The sequence below is a fragment of the Anolis carolinensis genome, chromosome 4 (genome assembly GCF_035594765.1).
Source record: "Anolis carolinensis isolate JA03-04 chromosome 4, rAnoCar3.1.pri, whole genome shotgun sequence".
Classification (NCBI taxonomy): Eukaryota; Metazoa; Chordata; class Lepidosauria; order Squamata; family Dactyloidae; genus Anolis; species Anolis carolinensis.
Window position 1 is genome coordinate 43,892,654 of NC_085844.1, and position 26,106 is coordinate 43,918,759.

Below are 26,106 nucleotides of genomic sequence, written 5' to 3' on the forward strand. Positions count from 1 at the left end.
TTTTAAAATGTACCAAATGCCTTGCCTGTCTTCTTGCTGACATGTTCCTCCGCCTTAAATCAATACTGTAATGGACCACAACAATGACAAGTACCCAGGTTATTGATGATCAACACAGAAAAAAAATCAATCATTGAGCTAGCAGCATGTTACCATCCCCCTTGCTCCTCTCAATCAGAACCAGAAGCCCTTGGTCATGATATAGAGGAGCAAAAGATGTAGGAAAAGCAACAAAAAGAAAATCTCTTCTGTTGAGATGACTCCGAGTAAATGCATGTTTGATTGCTCTGTGATTGGCTTCCTTTGGGAACGAGAAATTTCCAGCATTCATTTCCCAGGGTTCAAAGTTCATTGACACAGATAAGAAGCATATGTTCCACAAAAACTTGGTTAGGAGCTGAATCTCCCAGAAACTGAATTGAGGGGTGCAAAACATAGAGTTATATATAAAGATACATTTACAGTAGAGTCTCACTTATCCAACAGGCCGGCAGAATGCTGGATAAGCAAATATGTTGGATAATAAGGAAGGATTAAGGAAAAGCCTATTAAACATCAAATTAGGTTATGATTTTACAAATTAAGCACCAAAACATCATGTTATACAACAAATTTGACAGAAAAAGTAGTTCAATATGAAGTAATGCTATGTAGTAATTACTGTATTTACAAATTTAGCACCAAAATATCACAATGTTTTGAAAACATTGACTACAAAAATGCGTTGGATAATCCAGAACGTTGGATAAGCGAGTGTTGGATAAGTGAGACTCTACTGTATATATACACATAGCAAAACCAAGCAAGCACCATGGAGTCACTTACTTGCAAGAACAATCATACAAAGGGCTATGTAAAAAACATAAAAATTCCTAATTTCCTCTTTAAAAATCCCCATAATGTTACAGAACAGATGCTTATGTGTGCCAGCAGAGTGGGAATCTATTCTACTATCAATGTCTGTTTCACTGGAGGGTGGATGGAAACCACTGGATACAGTCCATACTTCCACACTATTTATACATATAACTTGGCAGAAAATCAACACTCCATATAAAACCCTGTGTCACTACCCTGCCAACTTGTCACACAGCATTATGCATACAAATTGTGATGAACAGGTGGCTTTGTGCACTGAAAATGACAAAGCATTAACTGACCAGTGACAGTGATAGGTGCTCTGGGAGCAACTACAAATGGATTGAGAAACATTTGAATCAAATGGCCAGAGATAGGATAACAATAGCACAATTACTGAAAGGGTTGTTGCTTGGAACATACCCTGTTATCTGGTGATACCAGCCATTGTTGTTCAGTCATTCATTGAGATCCCATGTTCTGGAGCCCCTTATCCTTCTATTATTACTTCTTTATTTTCCAGCAAACCACCCTGCTTCTCAATTCATGATGTGAAATGATATTTATCCTGAGTCACTTCATACAAATTCAGATTTTACCATTATCAATCCTAATTCAAGGACATTTCAAAAATGTAAATACAGTAGAGCAGGGGTCCCCAAACTAAGGCCCGGGGGCCCCATCCGGCCACCGAGGTCATTTACCTGGCCCCCGCCCTTGGTTTTATAATATAATATATTGTATATACATATAATATTGATAATAATATTATAATGTAGTACAATATAACACTAATAATAATACCATATAATAATATTAATTATATATTCTATATTACATATAATATTACTAATAATATTACAGTATAGTGATATAGTTCAATATAGTAATATATAATGCTAATATTGTGCTAGGCTAATAATATAATATATTGTATGTACATATAATTTGTAAGCCACTCTGAGTCCCCTTTGGGGTGAGAAGGGTGTGATACAAATGTAGTAAATAAATGCAGTAAACAAATAAATAATAAATAAAGTCTGAAATGACTTGAAGGCACACAACAACAACAACAACCCTAATTAACTTGACTATCTCATTGGCCAGAAGCAGGACTACACTTCCCATTGAAATCCTGATAAATGTATGTTGGTTAAAAATTTTATATTTAAATATTGTATTGTTCTTTCATTGTTCTTGTTGTTGTTGTGCAGTGTGCATCGGAATTTGTTTGTATTTTTTTTTTCAAATGATAATTCGGCCCCTCAACAGTTTGAAGGATTGTGGACCGGCCCTTGGCTTAAGAAGTTTGAGGACCCCTGCAGTAGAGTCTCACTTATCCAAGTTTCTGGATTATCCAAAGCATTTTTGTAGTCAATGTTTTCAATATATTGTGATATTTTGGTGCTAAATTCATAAATACAGTAATTACAACATAACATTACTGTGTATTGAACGACTTTTTCTGTCAAATTTGTTGTATAACATGATGTTTTGGTGTTTAATTTGTAAAATCATAACCTAATTTGATGTTTAATAGGCTTTTTCTTAATCCCTCCTTATTATCCAAGATATTCGCTTACCCAAGCTTCTGCTGGCCCGTTTAGCTTGGATAAGTGAGACTCTACTGTAATAGAATTTAATAAGGGCCATTTTATGTTTGATATCATAGATATGTGAATTTCATGTTACTGCATCCATGCAAGATAAATGTTTATTCCTTTAAGTGCTGAAAATCTGTGGTCCTGTCAGGTATCTCCTAGAGGTGTGCATGTTTTCGTTAAATTTGTACTTACGAGGTGATATCCGATATATGGGCATGGCCCGTGCCAAAAACGTAAGAATCTAAACTTACCCAATACTTTTTAGTTTGCATTTTTCAAACCTCGTAAGCCTCCCAAAGACAGTTTCATTTTCTGTGCAAGGAAGCAAAGCAAAGCCAAAATAGCTGCCTTTCATCTTTAAAGTAATAGCCTCTCATTATTAAGAGAGCAAAAAAAGTGCAGTGTTCGCTGGGAAAAAGACTGAAAAAGCACAGAACTCTAGGAAATGTAGTTTGGAAAGGTGACGAGCCCTAGGTCAGAGAATTCAAAAGGCCTTGCCCTAAACTACATCTCCCAGAATTCTGCTCACATCAGAAAGCCCTAGTAGAGGAGAGCTATTTTCCCTCCATAGCAGCAGCCAACCAGATTTCCAATAAATTGTTGAATCTGCAAAGAGGAGGACTGACTGATGCTTCTAGTAAGTAAATCTCTGTGCTGGGCTGAGAAGAAATCCCTGAATGGATGGCCCTTGAGGCTCCCTTCCAACATAATAGGGAAAGCAACACTTAAAAAAATCCCTAAAATCAGTAGATGTGTGAATATTTCTGAAAGTTGGGGTGAAATATCCCATTATCTTGTGTCATTGTATAGAAAATTCAAAGCGATTTCTCTTGTAGTTTTTTTAATGTTGTTCATAAAAACTTTGAAATCCATGGATAAATGAAATGTTCTGAAACCTAATGGGCTAACAGTGGACTAACAGTGCTAAATGTGTTTTACCATTATAGCAAGTTTCACTCCAATAGCTGTAAAAATGAGGGAGAAAGGAGCCCCTAAAGTTTCCCCAATTTAGTAAGCATGCACAATTTCTATAATGAAATAACATTTCATTAATCTTGTTATAGTAACAAATTTTTCACTAACTATACTTTAGAAACAAAACACCAGCACCCCTCTAATTTTGTAAAGACTTTTGAAACATTTTGAAACACATGCCTAGTATCCACAGCTATTTAAAAGCCTCTGACTGCAAAAGTTCATTCATGTGTAACCTAGTTACACAATAATTTCTCTAAGGCTATGTATTTATGACTGCAGAACTGGAAAAAGTTACTTTTTGAATCATTAGCCAAGATGGCTGGAAGACTCTAAAAACAGTGGAGAAAATGTATTTAATTTTCCAACTTTTGTATTTAGGTTCAGGATATTGATGGTCACTCTTCTAAAATAACTTGTTTGATGATTATATCTGTTTTCTCCCCAAGAGCAAATAATTACTTTTTTGTTCTTTTTATTTATTTACACAGTCATAAGACTTTATGTGCTGCTTATTTAGTTACCCAAGTAGATAAACCAAAAAGTCATCATTATGTGTTTTCATTTCCATCTCATTCATTAATTTGTCTGCTGTTTTATTGCCTACTGAACACTGGCTGATTATGATGCTATTTGGATGATTTAAGTTTTCTGGTCTGGTGTCACTGCTGTGGAGGAAGAATTATTAAAAAGGACTGGGGAGGCCACAGTTGACCAGAAAAAAATATTCTGCCTGTTGTCTAAATGAGTCTCTAAGATTGACTGCATTTGCTGATAGTAAGTCATCTGCCTGTCATATACCTGGTAAAGAAGCTATTATTCCCTAGACAAGCAGACATTATTGGTGTAGGATCAGTGATATATATTTGCCAGAGTTAAATCAACAGAGGACTCTCCAATATAAACCAACCAATGGAAAACTGCCTTTGCTTCACTTAAATTTTCTTTAGATTTAAAACTTTATTTTGGTTGGTAAATATTGGTGTTTTGGGCATGTTGTACAGCAATTATGCCTATTTAGAATGAAATTATTGGCAATGTAATATTGAAAATGCTTTCCTATGTCAGTCTCATTAGACTAGAGCATGGATCCATTTTAAACTGGTTTCTGCTTCCTGCTAAATTCTGGGATTTGCAGTTTAGTGAAGCCCAGGATCTCCCTAGCCGAGCAGTTTAAAGGCCCCTCCCTAAACTACAAGCCCCAGATTTCTGCAGAGGCACAAACTGGATTTAAAGTGGATCTATGCTCAGTGGTTCTCAACCTGGGATCCCCAGATGTTTTTGGCCTACAACTCCCAGAAATCCCAGCCAGTTTACCAGCTGTTTGGATTTCTGGGAGTTAAAACATCTGTGGACCCCAGGTTGAGAATCACTGTTCTAGTGTGATGAGGTTGGGCATTCAGTGAGGTTGTTCAGTGCTTACCACTTTTTGGTTGGATTTAATGCAACTTGCTGAATTAGTATTTGGAAAATATATAAACAAACTTTAAAATTAATAAATAAATATCACTGGCATGTGGAATTTCACTACTATCTAACATGGCTAGACCCTGCGATGTCTAAATGATGGCAAAAACTTGTAGTCTGAGATTAGAAAGATAATCATTCTCCATCCATTGTGCATTGGGTGGAAAATGTCACTTCATAAACATGTAAATGCATAGATGTCAACTTTATGAAAATGTGTTTTTCGAAATATGGTAATTTAATATTTCATTGCATAACAGTCGCCACTGAATAATAGTCACACCCCCATTTTCTGGGTGCCAAAATCAGATTTTTGTTTTTCTCACATAATAGTCACACACATCTTTGAGGCTGATTTTCCCTTCGTTTCTTCTTTCTCCGAAGGCAAGATAGATTAAAAACTACAAAATGGAAGTCTCTGAAGTTCTACTCTTTTTGTCTCCCTTCTCTCTCCGTTTTTCAAGGCATGACAGTTTATAAAACCTGGAATTAAGTTCTTAGGAAAATGGAGGAAGGAGGGAAGATCAAAGTTCCAGAGAACTCCATTTCAGGTTTTTAAACATAATACCTTGCCTTGGAGGAAGGAGAGAAGAGTGGAGTTTCAGAGACCTTCATTTTATAGTTTTTAACCTGCCACGCCTTCAGAAAAAGAAGGAAGGAAGCAAAAATCAGTCCCAAATGGCTCTGCAGTTCTAAAACAAACAAACAGAAACAGAGCAGTTTTTTATATGTTGGATCATCCCTTCTCTACTTCTCCTTTCAAGGTGAGGCTTTTTATTTTAAAAAAAGAAACTGGAGAATCAAAAGCAGATTATTTTCCTTGTGCAATAGTCGTACCCTGCTTTTTTAAAAAAGGGGGAAAGTACAACTACTATACAATGAAATATAGTCTATAGCCCATATTCATTTTCTATTTATTCTCTCCTCCCCTCCTTTTAATTTCATTTTCTCACCACTTCGTTGTATGTTTTCTGGGCTGTATGGCCATGTTCTAGAAGTATTCTCTCCTGATGTTTCGCCCACATCTATGGCAGGCATCCTCAGAGGTTGTGAGGAAAACATACAACAACCCTGTGATCCCGGTCATGAAAGTCCTCGACAACACATTCTCACCACTTCCTTTGTTTGTAATCATACTTGTAAAATACAACATATATTTTAAGAAACAACATGGGATATTCATGCACATTAGATCACCTGTATATGTCCAAAGCTTTTCATCCTTTCTTTGCTCACCTGAAAACATTGCATCGTAGGAAAATTCCACAATTTTTTGCACTGTTTATTTTATAAGAGTGTAGTTGTCTTGAATTTAGGATTACCTTATTAGCATAAGCTTAGGGTAGTTAATTATTGAGTTCCAATGTCATAGTGCCCACTCTGCAGGCTCAATTGAGAAATAACATTTACATGAACAATTGTGGTTCATCCTTGCTAGGCTTCTGATATATGATTTAACATTTTGGGGGAGATACTTTGGATTCATTAGGGGGGGATCATAGGCTGTCAAAATCCAAAAAAGAGCAAAAATGCCACCTGGACCCCCAGATAACAACAACAACAACAACAACAACAACAATAACAACAACTTTATTTTTGTACCCTGCCTCCATCTCCCTGAAGGGACTCGGGGCGACTAATATGGGGCCAAGCCCAGGTAAACACACCAAAGCTGGATAAATAATTTTTCTTGCTGGCTACAGTGGAATAGCAGTAGTCTATCATCTGTCAACATAGAGACAGGGCAGTACTGGGGAATGGTCTTCTCAATTTGAATTCTCCCTAGGCCCTTTCTTCCGGAAAATGCCTATTTCTTTAGGCATTAAAGCTACATCTTTAACATACAGATGCATATTTCACGTATTCATGTTTTCTGGGAAAATGTGGTAACACTGCCATCAATAGAGTCATCTAGAAATGTTTCCAAAAATGTGAGCGAGCAACTTGGTTTCCCTGTTGAGCTCCCAGCAGGCTCATGTGTTTGGGATTTAGATATAGGACATAAGAAGTAACAGGAAAAAAGAGGTAATTGTTCTTTTGATTATCTATTCAGAATATCTTAAACCTTTTTGTGGCTTGGGAAAATGTTTTTGAGGCTTTGTTGGTTTAATCTCCAGTGTTATTTCCTTCCCTGTATCTCCTAAGCAACGTTATCTGAAATAGCTAAGGTGAAACCGTTCCTTACAAATCTTCCAGTTCAGATAAGCATTTCAGGATTCAGCTGTTCAGCTACAAAGAACATACAAAATAAATCAATACTATTCCAGTTTTACTGAAGGGAAACCAAGTTTATCGCAAAGCTGCACTTTGGCTCAACAGATGAACAGAAGGTGGGCTTGAAAGATGGGCTTCCATCCACCACACTGGCACAGCATGACAATGTATCATACCAGTTCTGCCAGGATAATGACTGTTGTTTTTGAGGGGTTTGGGAGATGTTTGACCCCACAAAAGTATCTTTGCATAGAAACTAAAAAGAAACATGTTAGTAACATACTGCTCTAGAAGTATGAATAATATACGCATATATTTTTCCAAATCAACAACTAATATTACTGTTGTGCAATAACTTTGTAATGCTACATAGCAAAACAGACAAGAAGCAGTATGGTGTGATAACTGGAATTAAATTCCTGCTGAGAAACTGGACAGGTAACTTTAGTCCAAACATCTTCACTCATGAATTTTTGGAGGGGCAAAAAAATTAGGAAGCATACATATCATATATATTTAGGAAGACAGGCGAGAAGAATTGTAATGACCCAAATAACATTATTAGCAGCATTATATCATTGTTAACTTATGGACATGGCAGACACTAGCACAGGTATTTAAATTCACAAAAACATATATGTCCATTCCAACAACTGATAAATGCAAGACACAGCCACAGAATGATATATTCCAGGACTTTTGCGCTCTTGAGATTTGTCCAGCTCATTGAAGTGGTGAAAGGAATTATAGAAGTGACTTTTCCTTCACCAAGGGCTTGTTGATACTACAGCAATAGCACTATAACTGTCATGGTTCCATCCTGTCAAATGCTGGGAATTGCCATTCATTTTATTCATTCATTCATTCATTTTATTTATTTATACCCCACCTTTCTCCCTATGGGGACTCAAGGCAGCTGGAGAACTATAATGACCATATAGCATATAGTAACACTACTACTATCTTCCTATATGCTATATGGTCATTATAGTTCTCCTACTGCACAGACTATATTGTGTTAGTTCACATATTTTACAAGTATTCTGGGATATTGCTTAGTAGACTCAAGTCAGCTAACAAACAATACTTTCGTCACAATTTAAAACAAAGTAAATACAAGGGGAAAAAAACCTTCCAAACATTAAATAGTACTGTGTGGATTTGTGATGACTCATGGGCCATGTAGTCCCGTTCCTAGTACTGTTGTGACAGATGAAGAGGAAAACTTGGGTTTCCCACCGTTTCTGCCAGATTTGGAGCCCTTGCAGCTGCAGGATGTTTGCCCACAAGAAGTCAGCCAAACAAGCCTTGAGCAGAAATCTCCCCCATTTTCTCGCCGCCTTTATTATAATCAGCTCGGGAGGCGACTCGCCGGAGCGCCAGGATAGCTGCCAGACAATTAGATGATTAAGTCTGTTTCCCTTGGGAAAGTTTAAGGAGTCCTGCATCTGGACACAGTATAGGTTTCGGTTCTTGTTCCCCAGAGAAAGTGTGCTTTGGCGGGAAAACAAGATCCTATATAGGTGTTTGGCCACAAAGGAATCCTTGTGGAGTCAATTCGTCAGCTCGTGGAGTGAGATCGTGTGTAGACTACGTACTCCAGTTCCCAGCTCCTGAATTAAGTTCCCAGCCCTGCCTTGTTCCACGGATTTCTATGGACTCAGATCTTGTTCCACGATTGCCTTGTTTCAAGTTGGACCTTGCCAAGTCTCAAGTCTTGCCTTGCCTTGCGTTTTAAACCACGGACCCTGCTTCTCGGATTCCAGCCTTGTTTTCCTTTCCTTCGGATTTACCTTAAGCCTCAAAGACTAAGGACAGTTCCCCACACTATTGCTTGCCAAATAGTGTGTGTTTCGGTGAAGTGGATTATAACTTTGGACCTTAATATCATATATTGGACATTGTTTTCCTGGACTATAATTGACCTTTCCTGAAAGGTCTACTTCTGAACTACATTCTACACTTGTTTTATTGACTTTAAATATTTCTTTAATAAAGATATTAGATAGATTCTGGCCTCTGCGTATGGTTATTGGTGCTCTGCAGCCTGGGTCCTGACAGGATTTAGGTTAAATACAGTTAAAATATAATAAATACACTTAAAGTAGCATTCAGAACTCACAGTGTCCCCCAGTTTGAGCAGGTGATGGGACAAAGAGAAGGCCCACTCCAGTTTATGGTAGATCTCTGGCAGGTTTATAGAAAGATATACGGTCCTTCAGATAACCAGTTTAGGGAGAGATACTTAGAATTCAGACTTAGCGAGCTCTAGTTCCTCATCTAACAGCAAGCCCCAGGGTTCCATAGGAAATGGCCATGGTAGATAAAGTGGAATTATTCTGCTAAAATTGTATAATGATAAAGTCAACCAACCAGAACAAGATGCACTGTTGTGCCTCATATAACTGCTGGAGAACTGCACTAAGCAAAGGATTTTCTGTTTTATATCTAAATCTAGTACATACAGACAAATCTTTTTACAAATAAAAGTTTCATTTTCCCTACAGATTCATTCAAGAACAGGAAAAGTATATTAAACAACTGGAACTGGAAAACCTTGCTGATCTCTTCTAAATTACCCAGCGATCTACCAGTAGATCATGATTTATCCCTTATCTACACATGTTCAAACACACACAAAGTGTTAAGAGGAAATGTGGCTTTGAATGAGCTATGGTAAGAGCAAAAACTGTGAAGTGTCTTCATTTTATACCAATCTTCCCAGATGAACTGAGTATTTTCCTTCAAAAATCTGAATTCTAAAACAAGATGAGAGGGCACATGTTTTAGGTGAGAATTAGGTAAAAGAACTCTAATTCTTTTTGGTGATGCAGCGGATTAAACTGCTGAGCTGCTGAACTTGCTGACCGAAAGGTTGGCAGGTTCGAATCCAGGGAGCGGAGTGAGCTCCCGCCATTAGCCCCAGCTTCTGCCAACCTAGCAGTTTGAAAACATGCAAATGTGAGTAGATAAATAGGTACCACTCTGGCAGGAAGATAACAGCGCTCCATGCAGTCATGCTGGCCACATGACCTAGGAGGTGTCTACGAACAACGCCGGCTCTTCGGCTTAGAAAAGGGGATGAGCACCAACCCACAGAGTCAGACATGACTGGACTTAATGTCAGGGGGAAACCTTTACCTTTACTAAAAGAAAAATAGGAGGGGAATGCTCTGAGCACTGCAAAAAGGGTCCACAGGGAGGTATCGTGCTCACAGACTGAATGCTACCTATCACTTAAATAAGCAGAAACCACATACACCTTTTTGTTACACTCTTCAAACTATAACATAAATGAGAAATTTAGAATCCTTCATATGCCATACATTTTTGGTCAGCAAATGTTAAATGATATTGGTGTTTAACACGTCCATTCATGCTACTCTGCATTATCGAGAAGCACTAATAAGAAGAACCATAGGCTGATTAAAATCTTTGCAATTCCGAATATATTGTGAGCAAAATTTGCACATGGTTATTATGCATTTTCTGAAAATGAAACAGCTTTTTCTGGGCAGAAAATAATATTTCTATGTGGAAATATTTTGTATGCAAAAATGCTTTTATATCCCTATCCACCTCTAGCTTGGTCTCCCTGTTGCCTCCCATTATAACAAGCATTATAATCTTTTCCAACAAATCACATTGCCTCATGGTATGCCCAAAATATGACACCATCATTTTAGGCAACTTAATTTCTAGCAGGAATTCAAGCTTGATTTGCTCTATGACACATTCATTTGTCTTTTTATCAGTCCACAGCAGAACAGAAGAGCAATATTTCCCTCCAATGTGCCAGGATCTGTTACCATATTTCTGGCATATTATTGGTTTGTTTGTTTTCCTTGTTGGAAACTCATTAGGGACCAGCAGCTGATGCCTCATAGACTCTTAGCAGTTTGCAGACTGAGTAGTGCTGATCTAAAATATAAAATCCTTTATTCTATATATCATAGAATAAAGCATTCTAAAATGGATATGGACACTGCAGAGAGGAATGAGTAATTAAAAAGTCAATGTTATATCTTAAACATGGAGCCTGAGATAGAAGATGATTTCCTGTTCATGGTATGGAAGCAACAAGAAATAATTTCTGGGTTTGGATTCAGGGAGTCAGGTTTTGCCTCCATATCTATTTCTCACATTTTAAGCCAAACACAATTTTAGCTAAGCACAGATATTTTGGGTAGCATGTAGAAGACTAATGCTTAACTGAATTGCTTAGGACATGAAATGTTTGGGATTTTGGAATTGCTTTGGCATTTGCATATAGGTACATAATGACACATCTTTGAAATGGGCCCCAATTCTAAACATGAAATTCACTGATGTTTTATATATACCTTATATATTGCCAGAAAGTTGCCTTATACAAAATAATGTTTGAATGAAACAAAATTTGTATTAAACAAAGTTTTCCCTCTTAAAGCAAAGGTGACATATCTCAGCCACCCATGTGGACAATTTTGGATTGTGAAGCATTTCGGAATTCCAGATAAGACAGTGGTTCTCAACCTGGGGTCCCCAGATGTTTTTGGCCTTCAACTCCCAGAAATCCTAACTGCTGGTATACTGTCTGGGATTCCTGGGAGTTGTAGGCCAAGATACCTGGGGACCCACAGGTTGAGAACCACTGAGATAAGGGATGCTCAACTTGTACTAGATAATGTTCAAAAAAGGGAAAGGCTTCCTTACACAAGTTAGCATTTCACATTAGCATTATTTATTTACTATTTTAAACCCCACCCTTCTCACCCCGAAAGGGACTCAGAGAAGGACTGTACCTTCCAGAATTCCCCAATCAATATTGCCACTATCTAGAATGGCTGAGGAATATTGGGAGCTGTATTTCAAAAATACAAATATTGTGTTTGGAGCAAATCACTTTGGATACCTGGTGGTGACATTAGAAACAGGATTATTTTAAATCTTATTTTTGAACTGGGTTTGAAGTAAAGGATGTTATTTTGAGTCTTCATTATAAAAAAGCATCATTTGCTGAACTAATTTCCAAACCATTCTGAGTTTGAGTATTTGTACAAGCTTTGCACTAAATAAAAATAGTTTAGTTTCACCTGTTTAATATTGGATAATATGAGAGAGCTTATTTAGATACCACAAAGGTGTACAAACGCTCCTAAGTTCTATTCCTATCTCAGTTCCTCTAATTATTATTATTTTTGTTTTCATTTTGACTTTGAGATGAAATTGAATAAAAACTGTCCTCTTACTTCTGTAAAACTTAATAGGTTTCTGGAATCTTTAGCAGGAGACTCAAGAGTTTAAGAAGTATGCCTGGCAGTTATTATTCTAAAGTCCAGGTTTTTCCCTTTAAACTGTCCATACATCTCAGGTTAATGATCCCTTTTCTATCTCATTACTACACCTCACAAACTCAATTATTATCAAATCCAATAGCATTTCTCGTCTGTTAACATGGGAACAACTTTTCCACTATGTTAATATCGAAGGATAGAGCAAACTGTTCCAGTAATCAGTTTTGGCACTTATAAAAGAGCTCCTTTCAGACAGTTTCAGGCAGCCTTCTCAGTTGACATGAATGTTCGTATAACCTTAAATGTAATGTTGTGCAACAGATCACTGGAGCTTTTAAAATTTACTTTCACCTCTCCATGGGGATCAGTTTCTTGGATATTTTCCCAACAGTCTGTCTCTAACATAAGGGTAATGCCAGCTGAATTCCCCTGACAGACTGAAAATGAAAGGTTGGCTGGATCATTTCCCAATCACCTCCATAACGGACTGGGCCATGATATATCCCTAGCTTCAGTAAATGTGTAAGTTAGATCTTATTCTGGATTAAAATTCATGTTACCATTGGAAATTATTAGGTTATCTTAATACAGTAGAGTCTCACTTATCCAAGCTAAACGGGCCGGCAGAAGCTTGGATAAGCGAATATCTTGGATAATAAGGAGGGATTAAGGAAAAGCCTATTAAACATCAAATTAGGTTATGATTTTACAAATTAAGGACCAAAACATCATGTTATACAACAAATTTGACAGAAAAAGTATTTCAATACGCAGTAATGCTACGGAGTAATTACTGTATTTACGAATTTAGCACCAAAATATCACAATGTATTGAAAACATTGACTACAAAAATGGCTTGGATTATCCAGAAGCTTGGATAAGCGAGGCTTGGATTAGTGAGACTCTACTGTACTTGGGTGGGATTATAAAAAGAGATATGGTGTTTGAAATAGCATTGACCCAAGATGTATTGGGCTTTAAAGGTCATAACTAGAACTTTGAATTCTGCCCATAAACCAATTGCTACCTCAAAAGAGGTGTTTTATGTTCCTCAACTGTCTGGACATAGCATTTTGGAGCTATGTTTGGAAATGCAACCTCATGTACAGCACAGTGCAATAATCCAATCAGGATGTAATAAAGACATGTGTTGCCAAGGCCAGATCTGATGTCTCAAGGGACAGCATAGCTGGCACACTAGTTTTAACTAGTTTCTTCTTCAGTAAACTCTCTGAGCTAGATCAAGATCTCAAACTGTAACCACATCCAGGATTCCAACTCAGGCTGTATAATTTGGATGCAATTTTGTGATGCAGCAGTGAGACTGATTATGTCTTTCCCCCTTATAATGCCAAAAGCAGATTGAAGATGGTGCCTGTGGCTGGGAAAGCCTAGTTTCCAATTCCATTAATAATTAACTTTATCACCAGCAGCCACTTCCCATTTTCTGACAGGAAGTCTGTGAAATGTCATTCTTTATCAGCTCCGGATGATAAATGCTCCCTACAGCCAAAGAAGAATGATGCAAGCTTCCCATTTTTCAAAAATGCAATGGCATTTTAAAAGAGGAGGAGGGAAGCAGAAAGCATGAAGACATGGAAACTAGTTGCTGGTTAGTAAAGTAGCAAATAGTCATTTTTTCCTACCCATTGGAACTCTCCTACTGTTATCAATTCAAAGTGCCATAGAAAAACAAGGACAATAAGATCACACACCCACATACTTACACTGCTTTGAAACAAAAATTGCGCATTAACATTTAGTGTGCTTCTTATTGGAGGATGATTATCATTCTCAATATAAGCATTGTACCTCCAACCATAAAGTCACAAGGTGTTGTGAAAGTACTGATTGAGAATCTGTATCTTTGATGCTTCCAAAACCTCTCAGAAAAGCAGTTGGAAAGAATCCCAGTACTGTTTCTGTATCTACCAGAAATATAATGGTTGGATCTAGTTTTTCTCTAAGGAAGGAACTTGATGGAAACTACCACTCCCATCTGGGTTAGTTCACCATCCCCCAAGAATGCTTTAATGAGATTTGAAGGACGCTGTTGAATGGCTATGCTCCAGGCAGCTGAGAAGAAAGTGTTGTGAAAAATTGAATGGAGATGCCTGTCTTAGTCTGACTTGTCTTGGAATTCTCTCTGTCCCTTCACCCCCTCTGTGCCAGTGACCGCAACACCCAATCCATCAGGGGTCTCAACAAATTTCAAATTGTTTTTACAGTGAAGAGGCCAACAAGAGCCTAGAAGAGGAGAGAGGAGAAGATGTGGGGGAAAAATCCACCTACCTTCTTTCCTGGGTAGATACATGGATCCAATTTATTGCATTAGTTATGAATGTGAGCCTTTAAATAGGCTCAGTTGGTAGTCCTGAAAACACACTACAGATTGAATTCAGAATACTCACTTTGGGTAAAAATGCCTCCAAAATGTGCTGTAAGTTACCCAGAGACCCCTTATGAAATAGATGGTGCAAAGAGAATACAGATTTCCCTATTTATAACATTGAAGCATAAGACACTATGATAATCTGTTAGAAAAATGCAGCATACAGATTGAATATACTGGTGTTAAGAACAACTATTGAGGTTTTCTGATAATATGATGGCCCCATCAATAATTCACTAAGATCAAGTTCCCAACAAAGTAGGATACAATACAGTATACTATGAGTGAAGTTATGAACATTGGCTAAATGTTTATTTAAAATTGCCCATACTATCTTCAAGAGAAGACACTATCACTTCCTACAGCAATACATGTGCATCACATATTTTCTGCTTTCCAGGAGAAACTTCTCAAAGTAGCCTTACAAACTTAAAATGTTTGCCAAAATGATCCATCAGTTACCAATAAAAATGTGGAGTCGAATAAAATTGTGGCTGTAATCTTAAACATATTTAGACTGTGGTCATCAACTGAACATGTTCGTGTCAGGCACATTTATGATATTCTTTCATTCTTACTTTTTCTCTCAACTTTGGCAATATTTCCCCATTCCTTAAACTCCATTCTTTTTGTAATTCTTTTAAATGAAACTTTGCATAATCTGTGTTTCTATGGGATATAAGTTATACTTATATGTGATTATGCATGAAGGAAAAAGAGCATTTCAAGAGAAATAAATTCCTTAAGGAAGAGGAAGAGGTGAGGAAAATAAATTCCATCAAGGGCCAATCCATTGCATTAGATAGGAGCATTACACAAATAGCAGTTTGGCTGTGTAAATACTGTTTACATTTTATGTGGCACCACTTGCCAGACTATAAATTAACAATTTCAGTTATGCTGATGACACCATATTGCTATCAGAAAATAACAGACTTGGAATGGATACTGGTGAAATTAAGGAAGAAAGTTTAAAAACAGGATTTAGGCAGAATGGGATATGCAGTATTTACCGTGCCTTTACTTCCCCTCATATTCATGACCATTTTACAAGTCATTTGCAGCAGTACTGGTTCCCTTCCTGGATTCCTGGGCATATTCCAGGTATTATCTGAAGTATTGCATAAACATGCAATACCTCTTTCAGTTTTGGCTAGCTTCCCAACATATTGAATTTAGCCTCCATTTCCTTTTAGCAGATGACTGTAGATGTTCAGATAGCTGTTCAATGAGTTCAGTGCCATGAACCTGACCACTAGATGCCAGTCAGATATAGCTAAACATGGCATCTAGAAATGAAGGTAAACATATGGTTAACAGAAGAGTACACAAATTGCTGCTGGGCAATATGATAGGGGATGGGTGTTGACATCTCATAAAGTAAACAAGTAACTAATAACTAATAAACCAATGAAATGAATGCTTCACTGTTCAGAATGATTGCTGCTTAAATATAACCCTTTTAAGGCCCACAATAAGCATTTAAGAACAGATTTGCACAGATGTGTATAGTAGCTATTTCTCTGCTGTTGCTTATACATGAATGTCTTCCTTGCTTCTGACAGAACGGGAAGTGCTATTACATTCCCGTATGTCAAATTATTATCATATCTGGGAACAGATTTACATTCTTATAAGTAACATTTATTTCAGTATTATTTCCTGCCATCTGCTCCCTCTCCCCATGGTTCTATTTTCAAGACAAAACATTGAGTAAATATATTATATGATATGTTACAAAGAACAATGCTGAGAAAATAAATCACCATGAATACCAGGCCACCTAAACATATGTGCATAGTCTTTTCCTTAGGCTTGGGAGACCTCAAGAGGAAAGGAACTTTGAAGGAAGCACATCTTCTAATAATACAAGTCCTTCTATCATAACATGCAAACTGTGTTCTCCCAATAACCAGCCCAAGGCTTTTATTATTATTTTGTATCAAAAGATTGCATAAATTAGTATAAAACTAATACAAATAGAAGGAGCACAAGTGGCTAAATATATTTTGACCAAAAATGGGCAACAGCGATCGCATTATCTGTAACCTCAAACAATTCTTCCTCTGTACATGAGGCAGGACACTGTGGACAAGCATGTAGATGCGGAGTTGTCTGCTCTGCTTCACAGTTGCACAAGGTGGAGGATTCTTTTAGGTACTGCCATTTTGCCAGGTTGTCTTTTGATCTGCCCACTCCACTTCTAAGTCTGTTCAGGGACTTCCAGGTTGCCCATTCTTGGTTTGCCCCTGGAGGTAGACCTTCGTGAGGGGCCATCCAACTGGGATTTTCTGGCTTAGATGCCCAGAGGGATGCCCTCACTGTTCCTGAGGGGAACGTCAAGAGGAGTGGTGGTCCACATGAAGCTTTTCTTTGATTTGAGTCTACTGGGAGGAGGCTGATAGTCATGCAGTGGATGGCTTTCACAGTGTTCAACCTTATTTCTCTCACAGTTAGCAGCAACTTCCCGTCACACATTTTGGAGGGGTGGGGGGGCAATGCCAGCTAGCTTGTAGAGTTTATCAACAGGTGTAGGTTTGAGACATCCTGTGATTATTCTGCATGTTTTATTAATGCTATGTTTATCTGCTTCACATGGGCAGACTGGTGCCAAACAAGGCAGGCATACTCAGTGAGGCTGATAAATAGGGAATAAGGTGGGGTGCTCTAACAAGACAGACAGCAATAGTCTTCTTCACTTCCTTCAGCCCAGAATCCTCTGCTCCATGTGTTTTTCAGTGCACGTAAGCCCCCATTCCAATTTGTGGGAAGTTTAAATATGAAGAATCCCACTCTCATTTCAGATCCCATTATTCTCTTGTAAAGCATGGCTCATTATCCCCACATGCCTTGTTTTACTAAAAAAAAAAGTGAAAAAGGAAGATATTTCAATAGGTGGGATGGTGTACATTGCAAATTGCATTGGGCCCAAAGCAGGGGGAAATGGTACACAGATCATTGAAAGCTGCCTACCCATTCCTGAAAGTAAGAACACACACTGTGGATACAGAAAGAATGTGTTTATACTGGTGCAGACATTAATGTTAGGAATCTTGAACCTTATTTTGATCTATTAGTTCAGAAGAAAGGGTGTTCAAACATTCAAAAATGAAATTATTACAGAATTATAATATTTCCTTTTTTCTGTTACTTAAAAAAATTAATAACTGCTTGCTATTTGTTCTGACAAAAGTTAATTTTACATGTAGATAGAAAATGGCATTTAGATAAACATGTTGGCAAGAAAACTGATTCCTCAAAAGCATATGAATTGCATATAAATAGAGTGACTCAACTTGCTTTTATATGAACGATGAGACATAACTGTATAAATTCTTACATTTTATGAACGGAACAATTAGAACACAGGATTGCAACAGCAATAAGTTATTGTAGTATTCTCTGGTGTAAAATAATAAATATCTTCATAGGAATAGACACATTGCTATATACATTTAAAATGTGCATCTAGATCAATGCAGGATATATCACATTAACAAAAGTGGAAGGAATTAACAACATCTATGAAATCCAACTTGAAAGAGGTACACAGTCTCACTGTGTGTAAATAATTTTATTTCTCAAATAAGCCCACCATGTTTGGGGCTGGAAATATTTATAATACCTTCTTCAAGTGCTTTTATAAGATGTAGGGTGATAAACATGTAATAATTATTGATGAGGCACAGACTGAAGAACGACAGAATCATGTATGCATGTAAATTTTATAACAATTTTTTTGCAAATAATATGAAACAAGACCATTATGAGAGGCATCATATTAATTATTATTCATCCCACGTCACTTTGAATTTAGTATGAAAGTTAGGGTATCCAGACCCCTGTGTGACAAATGGTCATGGGTATTTTCATCATCTTTCAACATACCATAAGTAGCCAGACACCTGTTGTGTTATAATTGTTACTCTAGTGTTGCTCCTTCTGTTCTCCTTCCCTAAGCATCCCACTCCACATACACAGGATTCTCGGAATCCTTTTACAAAATTGTTCAAAGTCCAACTACACCTTCATTGAGATTATGGCTGTCCATTAAACTCAAGGAGGAGAAGCCGTTTGAGATCGCATTGGGAGACTGAATCCCCTCAAGCTCTTAGCGTTATCCACCCTTCCCATTATGCAACTACATATGTGGTGTATCAGTTTAAAAAGAGCTAATTTCTTTATATCCGCCACAGTCTCAAAACATTAGCTCTAGAAAGATATAGTGATATAAAAAAAATCAGTATACTGTTTTTGCACCAGCTGTCTGAAACATTTAAAATCAAACTTCTGACATATCCTCAGAACAGTGGTGATATTTAAGAAATATATTACTGTGCTTACGAGATGTAAAATGTCAATGCTGTAGCATACGCCACCACATCACATGAATGCCAAAGGAGATCACAGATAATTTCCCTTGAAAATGCAAATCTGTATGCACATATACTTCAATTTCTGCACTGAGTTTTAACAAGCAAAACATACACTTGAAGCTCAGCTTTAAAAAAAAGTCTTTCTGTAAAGTTTCAGCACTCACTCCAACTCCAGATTTCAGTTAACAGCCTTTCAGAATGACAGTTTAAATCACTAAAATGTCACACATTGTATAGAAACAGCCCTAATCTTTCCTGTAAATTGCTGCCTGTGGTTTTAAAAAACATAGGAAATTGCTGGCAATTGACAATGTGTCGCACTGCAAAGAAAACTTGACTTTTGCACATTTAAACAAAATAGTCTTAAATTATTCATGCATATCATTCAATAGTTAAGCAGTTTTTGGAACCACTGATTTCAGAAACCTGGAGTACTCTTTTCATACTAGATTCAACCTCTATATTCTTCTCCTATCTTCTTCTTCTCCTCATCACAAGGATAATGTTAATATAGTGGCTGATAAATAAAAGAATCTCAAAGCTTTCCAGGGCTCACTTGTCACATTTAAGTGGATAATTTTACAACAACCTGCGCAATTATAGGAAGCAGCATAGGCTGGGTATTGTTTAAATTGCTGCCATGAATGACAGAAGAATTTCAAGGGGGGGGGGGAACCTAATGCAGTACACCTGATTTTCAAGAATATGAAGAAAAAAGACCTCAACTGCAGAAATAATTAAGGAAGAACACTTATATTGATAGGAAGAGGGTTTGGATAGGAACATTAGCTGCTACAGAGAATATAGTGCATGTGCTCCCTTTATCACTTGAAAAGAAAGAGAACAATAGCATTTCATTTGACTGAAAGGGGTTTGAGAAAGAAATAGACAAGAGAAAATAAGAGCTGCTATCCAAACCCAGTACTCCTTTTTATGGGTTCTCCATAACATCTAGTAATACTATATGTTCCAACACTGTGGCATGTCATTTTGTCCCAGGAAAACAGGACATAGGGGTTGGCTGGAGTATGTAAGCAATCATAATCTTGTTGAAATTCCACAAGTACATAAATGATACCAGGGAATCATTTCTAACAAACTACACTAGAATAGTGGGTGAGGTGTAAAGCAGAGGTTGATAAAGTGCAGCGTACCAATTATCCACCCTTTGAGTTGATCACTGGATCACATTGTATTGAACTCTTTGTCGAGTTCATGCGAGTACATCCAAGGACATAAAAATAATAATCTTGTAATAACAAGATGCATTTCAACAATGAGAGAACTTGAAAACTACAAGGTTGATTCAATGGTTTTCATAAGTTAGTTAAGCAATTGGTGAATTGGCCACTCTTCAAACATGGTTTTCAGGGTGCACTCAAACTGCATAGTTATAGCACTTTGATCCACTTTCCCTGCCACTTTTTCATCCTGTGGTTTCCTTGCAGTTTGTACATTACCCTGCTAGAGAGAGATCTAATGGATTACTTAGAATTACAACACTTGAGCTAGATTAGAGTTTTAAGTATTTCACAAAGCATATATCTCAAGATTCTGTGGGACAGCGCCATGATAGTTAAATGACATCTGACCCTGTAACTATGTAGTATACATACACTGTAAGAGTGCATCTATACTGTAGGATTAATGCAGTTTGACACCACTTTAACTGCGATAGATTCATGCTATGGAATTCTGGGATTTGCATTTGCATTTGCATATCACTCTGTTTGGGGAAGGCTAAAGATCTTGTAAATCTTCAAATCCCATGATTCCATAGGCATGTTAAACTGCATTAATTCTACAGTGTTGGTGTGCCCCAAGTCATTAGTAAGTGCCAGGGAGAACTTTGGATTTCCTAGGCTACTGACTAAACTTCCCTTAAGAAAACTCATTTGTGGTAATCTAGTTTAACATCTTTGTCCTGACACTGGCTAATGCATCCTATTACTTTAAAAACTATACCTAATTCTGAAATTATTTGTTTTTTTAGCCACATTTTCATGTCTTCTTGATTAAAAAACCTACAGCAGGCATCAGTGGAGAAATTCACTACCTTCGAATAACATTTAATGTTATGGGGATGGGGCAAACTAGGTTGTAAGTTATCGAACACAATACCTTTGTGTAACAGAAGAAAATGAATTTTCTGTTTAGAACAATAGTGTTGTTTATTGCCCTGTTTTTATGCAATCCTATGAAATCACAGTAAATGTCACCTAGGAAGAAACAAAATTCTATACTTGGCACCATCTGGAAAGTGTTTCTAATTAGGTCCTTAGGAATGTAGTTATACAATTGAAGCACATCTAGGAATAATCTAACTGCATAATCTGAAGTTCGGGGAATGGTCGGGGGGGGGGGCTTTTAGGGATTTGCATCTTCTACACTCTTGTGTCCAAGTTTACATGATAGGAAACCAAGAATCTTCTAGCCTACAAGCTTGCAAGTATAGCAGTGAGCTACTTCAGCTTGCAAAATGAGCAACCTATTTTTTTTCCAAATTTCACTATGCATATGCATGAATGGTTTCAGCAGACTAGCACACCACAGCACCTATGTGAAAAGGATATATATCTACAGAACCATCTGCTCCAAGTCAAAACAGTCTTTCTATAAGTTCACAAGTTAGATATTCTCAAGGTCTCTCCTATGAGTTTTAGTAGGCCCATACATGTCTGAACTGCTTAAAAATCATATCAAAAGAAAATAAATCCAACAAAATTACTTTCCATACCGGGTCAGCATAAAAAGCAAATTACATCAAAGTTTCCATTAATGCAATGCTATTTGCATACAAGTTCCACAAAATAAAAAAAATAATCCTTGTTTCACGCATCTAATAAACGTTCTACAGATAAGAAACTTCAAAACAATCCACACTAAAGAAGTAAGTATTGCATAAAGGGAAACTGAATTATAATATTAGGGAGTGAATTAACATTTTTCCAGAAAGACCTATTTGTTTTACAATTTTTCAAATTAACCTTCACAGTCAATCTCTGTAACCTCTAAGGATTACTTCTGAGGGATATTTCTCATGTTCATATTAAGGGCTTCAGCAACATCAATGCTGTTCTTGATGTGTGTGTGTGTGTTTTATCCCAGATCATTTACATCATCTTATTATTTATAGTCCAAAGTCATAAATTGTTATGCATTGAATTGTTCTCAAATTATCAGACTTGATTGATACAACAATGCAATGGATTGGTGAAATGTTGTAACTACTTCCCCATCATAGTCTTGTTATATCCCACGATCTCCAAAGTGTAACATCCAAAGATAGTTAGAAAGTAGAATTACATTCCTTTAACAGTTTAGGTGTCAACCCAAGTTTGTTTGGGGATGGCAAAATGCCCACTAATAAATGACTTCTGAACTATATTGCAAAGGATTGAAAATGTGATCTCTGTTTCAAGAATCCTCATGCCACAACATGAAGCAAGTGTCGAACAACATTAAGCATCTGAATGAATGTTATTGCCTCAGATGCCTTCAGTTCATGGGATGATCATCTGTTAAGACTTTTTAGTGCCCTAAAGCAAACAATCATTCTTAATGTAACTGACTCATCTTAAACCTTCTTCAAATCATTGATCCAGTAAAAGGACAGGATTGTCTTCCTTCCTGTTAACTACATTCACACAATTGTCAGCATCAAAAGTTTGGCCCCATGCTCGTTTTCCAGAAACACAGGAAACATCAAGTTATCTCTTCAACCCTATGTGCCGATGTTGAGCATGTTTAATCTCCACTGTCAAAACCAGTAGATCAGGACATATGTGGTCTATCCCAAAAGAAATGGGCACAGAAGGGCCAAGAAAGGAAAGTGGGAATTGAGGCAGGTGGAGGGAGAACCCAGGCATACATACAGCTCAACCTTCCTCAATTGAGTCCATGCCTTTGTAGTAGTTAGTACATTAGTAAAGTGTGTAGTAGCTTTTGTGTCTTGCCATGGGCAGAAATGCAGAGGAGCCAGGAGAAGTGTCCTTCAGCTTCAAGAACTGAGAACACTGTGCCTCATGTAAAGGCTGTTTTGAATGCTTCCCCACACACACACCATACAGTGCTGACTTGGCATGTGATTTCTTTCCCCAAGCTCAAAACCCATCCCAAAGTTCATCATTTGGGGACAGTTGAAAATGCCCATGCACTGTGATGAGGGCTTTGAACAATATCATAAGCTAAGACTTCCTCCACTGTTATGAACAACAGCAGCAACACTGCAATCTCTGTATTCAATCACATGGAGCCTGTTTTCAAGAAGATAAACTGTAATTTCATTTATGTTAAATCATTCTCATTACTTTTGAGACAGACTGTTGCAGACAGAAAGACACATCTTCACTAAATAAACACTATTTCTCTGACTGTTTTCAAGAAGTTAGTCCTCCTTTAATACTTTTATCAAGCGATTACTTCGATCACCTCTTTGCCCAAAAAACCTTTAACAATTGTGGAACTTACCTTAGAGAGGCCACCTACTTCCAAATAGAAGCAGATAATGAAAACATTCCATGTGACCCAGAGAGCCGTCCATACCGAATACTAGAGCAAAGAAAAGAAAGGGAAAAAAAGAGGATAAAAATATTGCACATGAGGTTTAGATCAATAATATAAAAGATCAATATGTAGAGCACTTCTGGGAACCATCATACAGGGTGTAGCCAGAAAGATTTCTCTTGGCTGAAAGCCCCTAGAACTGTAGCCAATTACAAATCCAATACTCTTGCTTCTCTAACTACACTCAAAGAAATGTATTATTTATAGCACTATATTAGCCTATTGACACCAGTAAATTCCAAAACACTGACCCAATTACAGATTTTGTGCTCAACCTTTTCCTTGTCTTGATATATACATTCCTATGCAGAAGAACAGCCAAAGCATAGCCTAATTTTACTGCATGGCTTGAAAGGAGATCCAAAAATAATGTTAATCATATGTTGAGATAACTGTCTGCATTCCATTACAAAAGGTTGCCTGAAGAACACAGAAACTCATACAAAAATATAAAAATAACCAAGTGTCAGCTTCTTCTCTTTATGTATCGTTTATGCTACATTGTTCTGAACAGTGAGAAGAACACAAACATGCACACACATATTCAAAAAGGAAAGAGTCAGAAATAAGTACAGAATATATTGTTGAAGACTGTTGGGGATGAGTATCAAGATAGGTTCCCAGAGATCTCTCCTGGCATAGTAACTCCACATTGGCTATGGGGATGCAAATAATGCATTGTAACTTCACATTTCCCTTACAGTAAAGGTTAAAAACTCCACCATGTTTTTAACCTTTACAGTCAGAGTTATGTCTCTTTTTTAAACACTTTCTTGTACAGGGAAAAGCACGCTAATTACATGCTGATTCCCTTGAGAAGAAAATTAGTAAATAATTACATTTCTACTCACTTGTTATTTAACCAGGTCGTTTAAAATTAGCAAAGAACACTATGATGACTAGACTTTGAGGGGTATATGATAACAAATTGCACCTATGAATTGTTGCTTTCAGCAAGCTGCAGCCTCCTCAAACATGGAGATGCAGTTCAAAATCATCCCTGACCCAGTACCACTCAGTCTGCAGATGATAAGTAAAACTGCAGAGCAATACAGTAAATCAGAAGATAGAAGCTATCAGATCAAAATTTACCAAAATCACTCTTCTTTGAAAAACTGTGCCTTATCAAATATTTCATAGTATTTTCCAATGTTATATGAACATGTCAAGATAATTCAAAATAATCTATGTAAATATAAATCCCTGTCTTCTGCCCAGAAGGTAAACATGTTCTATTTCCATATCTTAAAGAAATGTGCAAAAAGAAAATGCCAATTTTAACTATATGACTCATAACTTCACAGATGTACAGCTTCAGAAGTACAAAAGAAAAGCTAACAAATACATGCTCATTCTCTTTGATCAGTAACAGCTTTGGTACCTCCCATACTACAGGGAAAAGTGGCAGGAAAATAAAAAAATTAACAAGAAAAATTCTTCAAGAAGTGCTTTCAGATGTTTCCTATATCAAAAACACCCAATATTTGCAAATGTGTCGTAGAGTGAGAAATTATATGATATGTGCCACAGCTGTTCCAATGTGTCTTGTTGCCTGGGGCAAATAATAATAATAATAATAATAATAATAATAATAATAATAATAATAATAATAATAGGTTAAATAAAGGTTCTCCCCTGACATTAAGTCTAGTCGTGTATGACTCTGCGGATTGGTACTCATCTCCATTTCTAAGCCAAAGAGCTGGCATTGTCCATAGACGCCTCCTAATTCATGTGGCCGGTATGACTGCATGGAGCGCCATTAATAATAATATTATTATTACTATTAATAATAACAATAAATTATTATTATTATTAATATTATTATTAATAATAATGAAGCTTTATTTATATTCCGTCCCCTCTTCCCAAAGGGACTCGGGGTGGCTTACAACCCAAGAAAACAATATACATGATATCAATCACACTTACAATCAGAAAATTAAATCAAACAAACAGATCAAATTGCAATAAATAAAAATAAAATCCAATAAATATACTTACAACTTATAAGGATAAGATCATAGTTCCTCGTTCTACACACAAAAGTCAAGTTAGCTATACAATGAGTAAAAGCAATGGGACACTATCTTCTTCCAATGCAGAGTAGTGGAGTAGTGGAACAGTCCCTTTAATTCTGAGGTAGGCAATTGCCAGCACTTCAGAAGCTGTATCAACCCAATTGAATGACCTTGGAAGACAATCCATTTTCAGTTCTTATATCGCCATATTCACCCCAAAACTAGATTCCAATGCAACTCAATAGCCTGTGCTGCTCACTATAGTGCTGCATGTTCGGACCTTTAAAGTTTCTCTTTCACATGTGGCTCTCAGGGTACTATGGGGCTTGCAACACAATAATCACCCTACTCCCAAA

At 37.0% G+C, this 26,106-nt stretch overlaps 1 protein-coding gene and 1 long non-coding RNA gene across 3 annotated transcripts in view; one reads left to right on the forward strand and one right to left on the reverse strand.

Moving 5' to 3' along the window:
- The window catches only part of nkain3 (sodium/potassium transporting ATPase interacting 3), a 269,522-nt gene that overhangs the window by 102,454 nt on the left and 140,962 nt on the right, over window positions 1–26,106 (reverse strand). For both annotated transcript variants that reach the window (XR_010005979.1, XM_008108514.3), the window contains exon 3: window positions 23,634–23,714. Coding sequence is in view for 1 of the 2 variants with exons in the window: in XM_008108514.3 (XP_008106721.1) it covers window positions 23,634–23,714 (81 nt within the window). In the remaining variant the exon portion in view is untranslated. The remainder of the gene's footprint in view (window positions 1–23,633; window positions 23,715–26,106) is intronic.
- LOC134298865 (uncharacterized) lies at window positions 5,402–15,275 on the forward strand. Its single transcript, XR_010005978.1, has 4 exons — window positions 5,402–5,668; window positions 9,626–9,794; window positions 13,879–14,007; window positions 14,624–15,275. It is a non-coding gene; the product is annotated as an uncharacterized LOC134298865 (long non-coding RNA).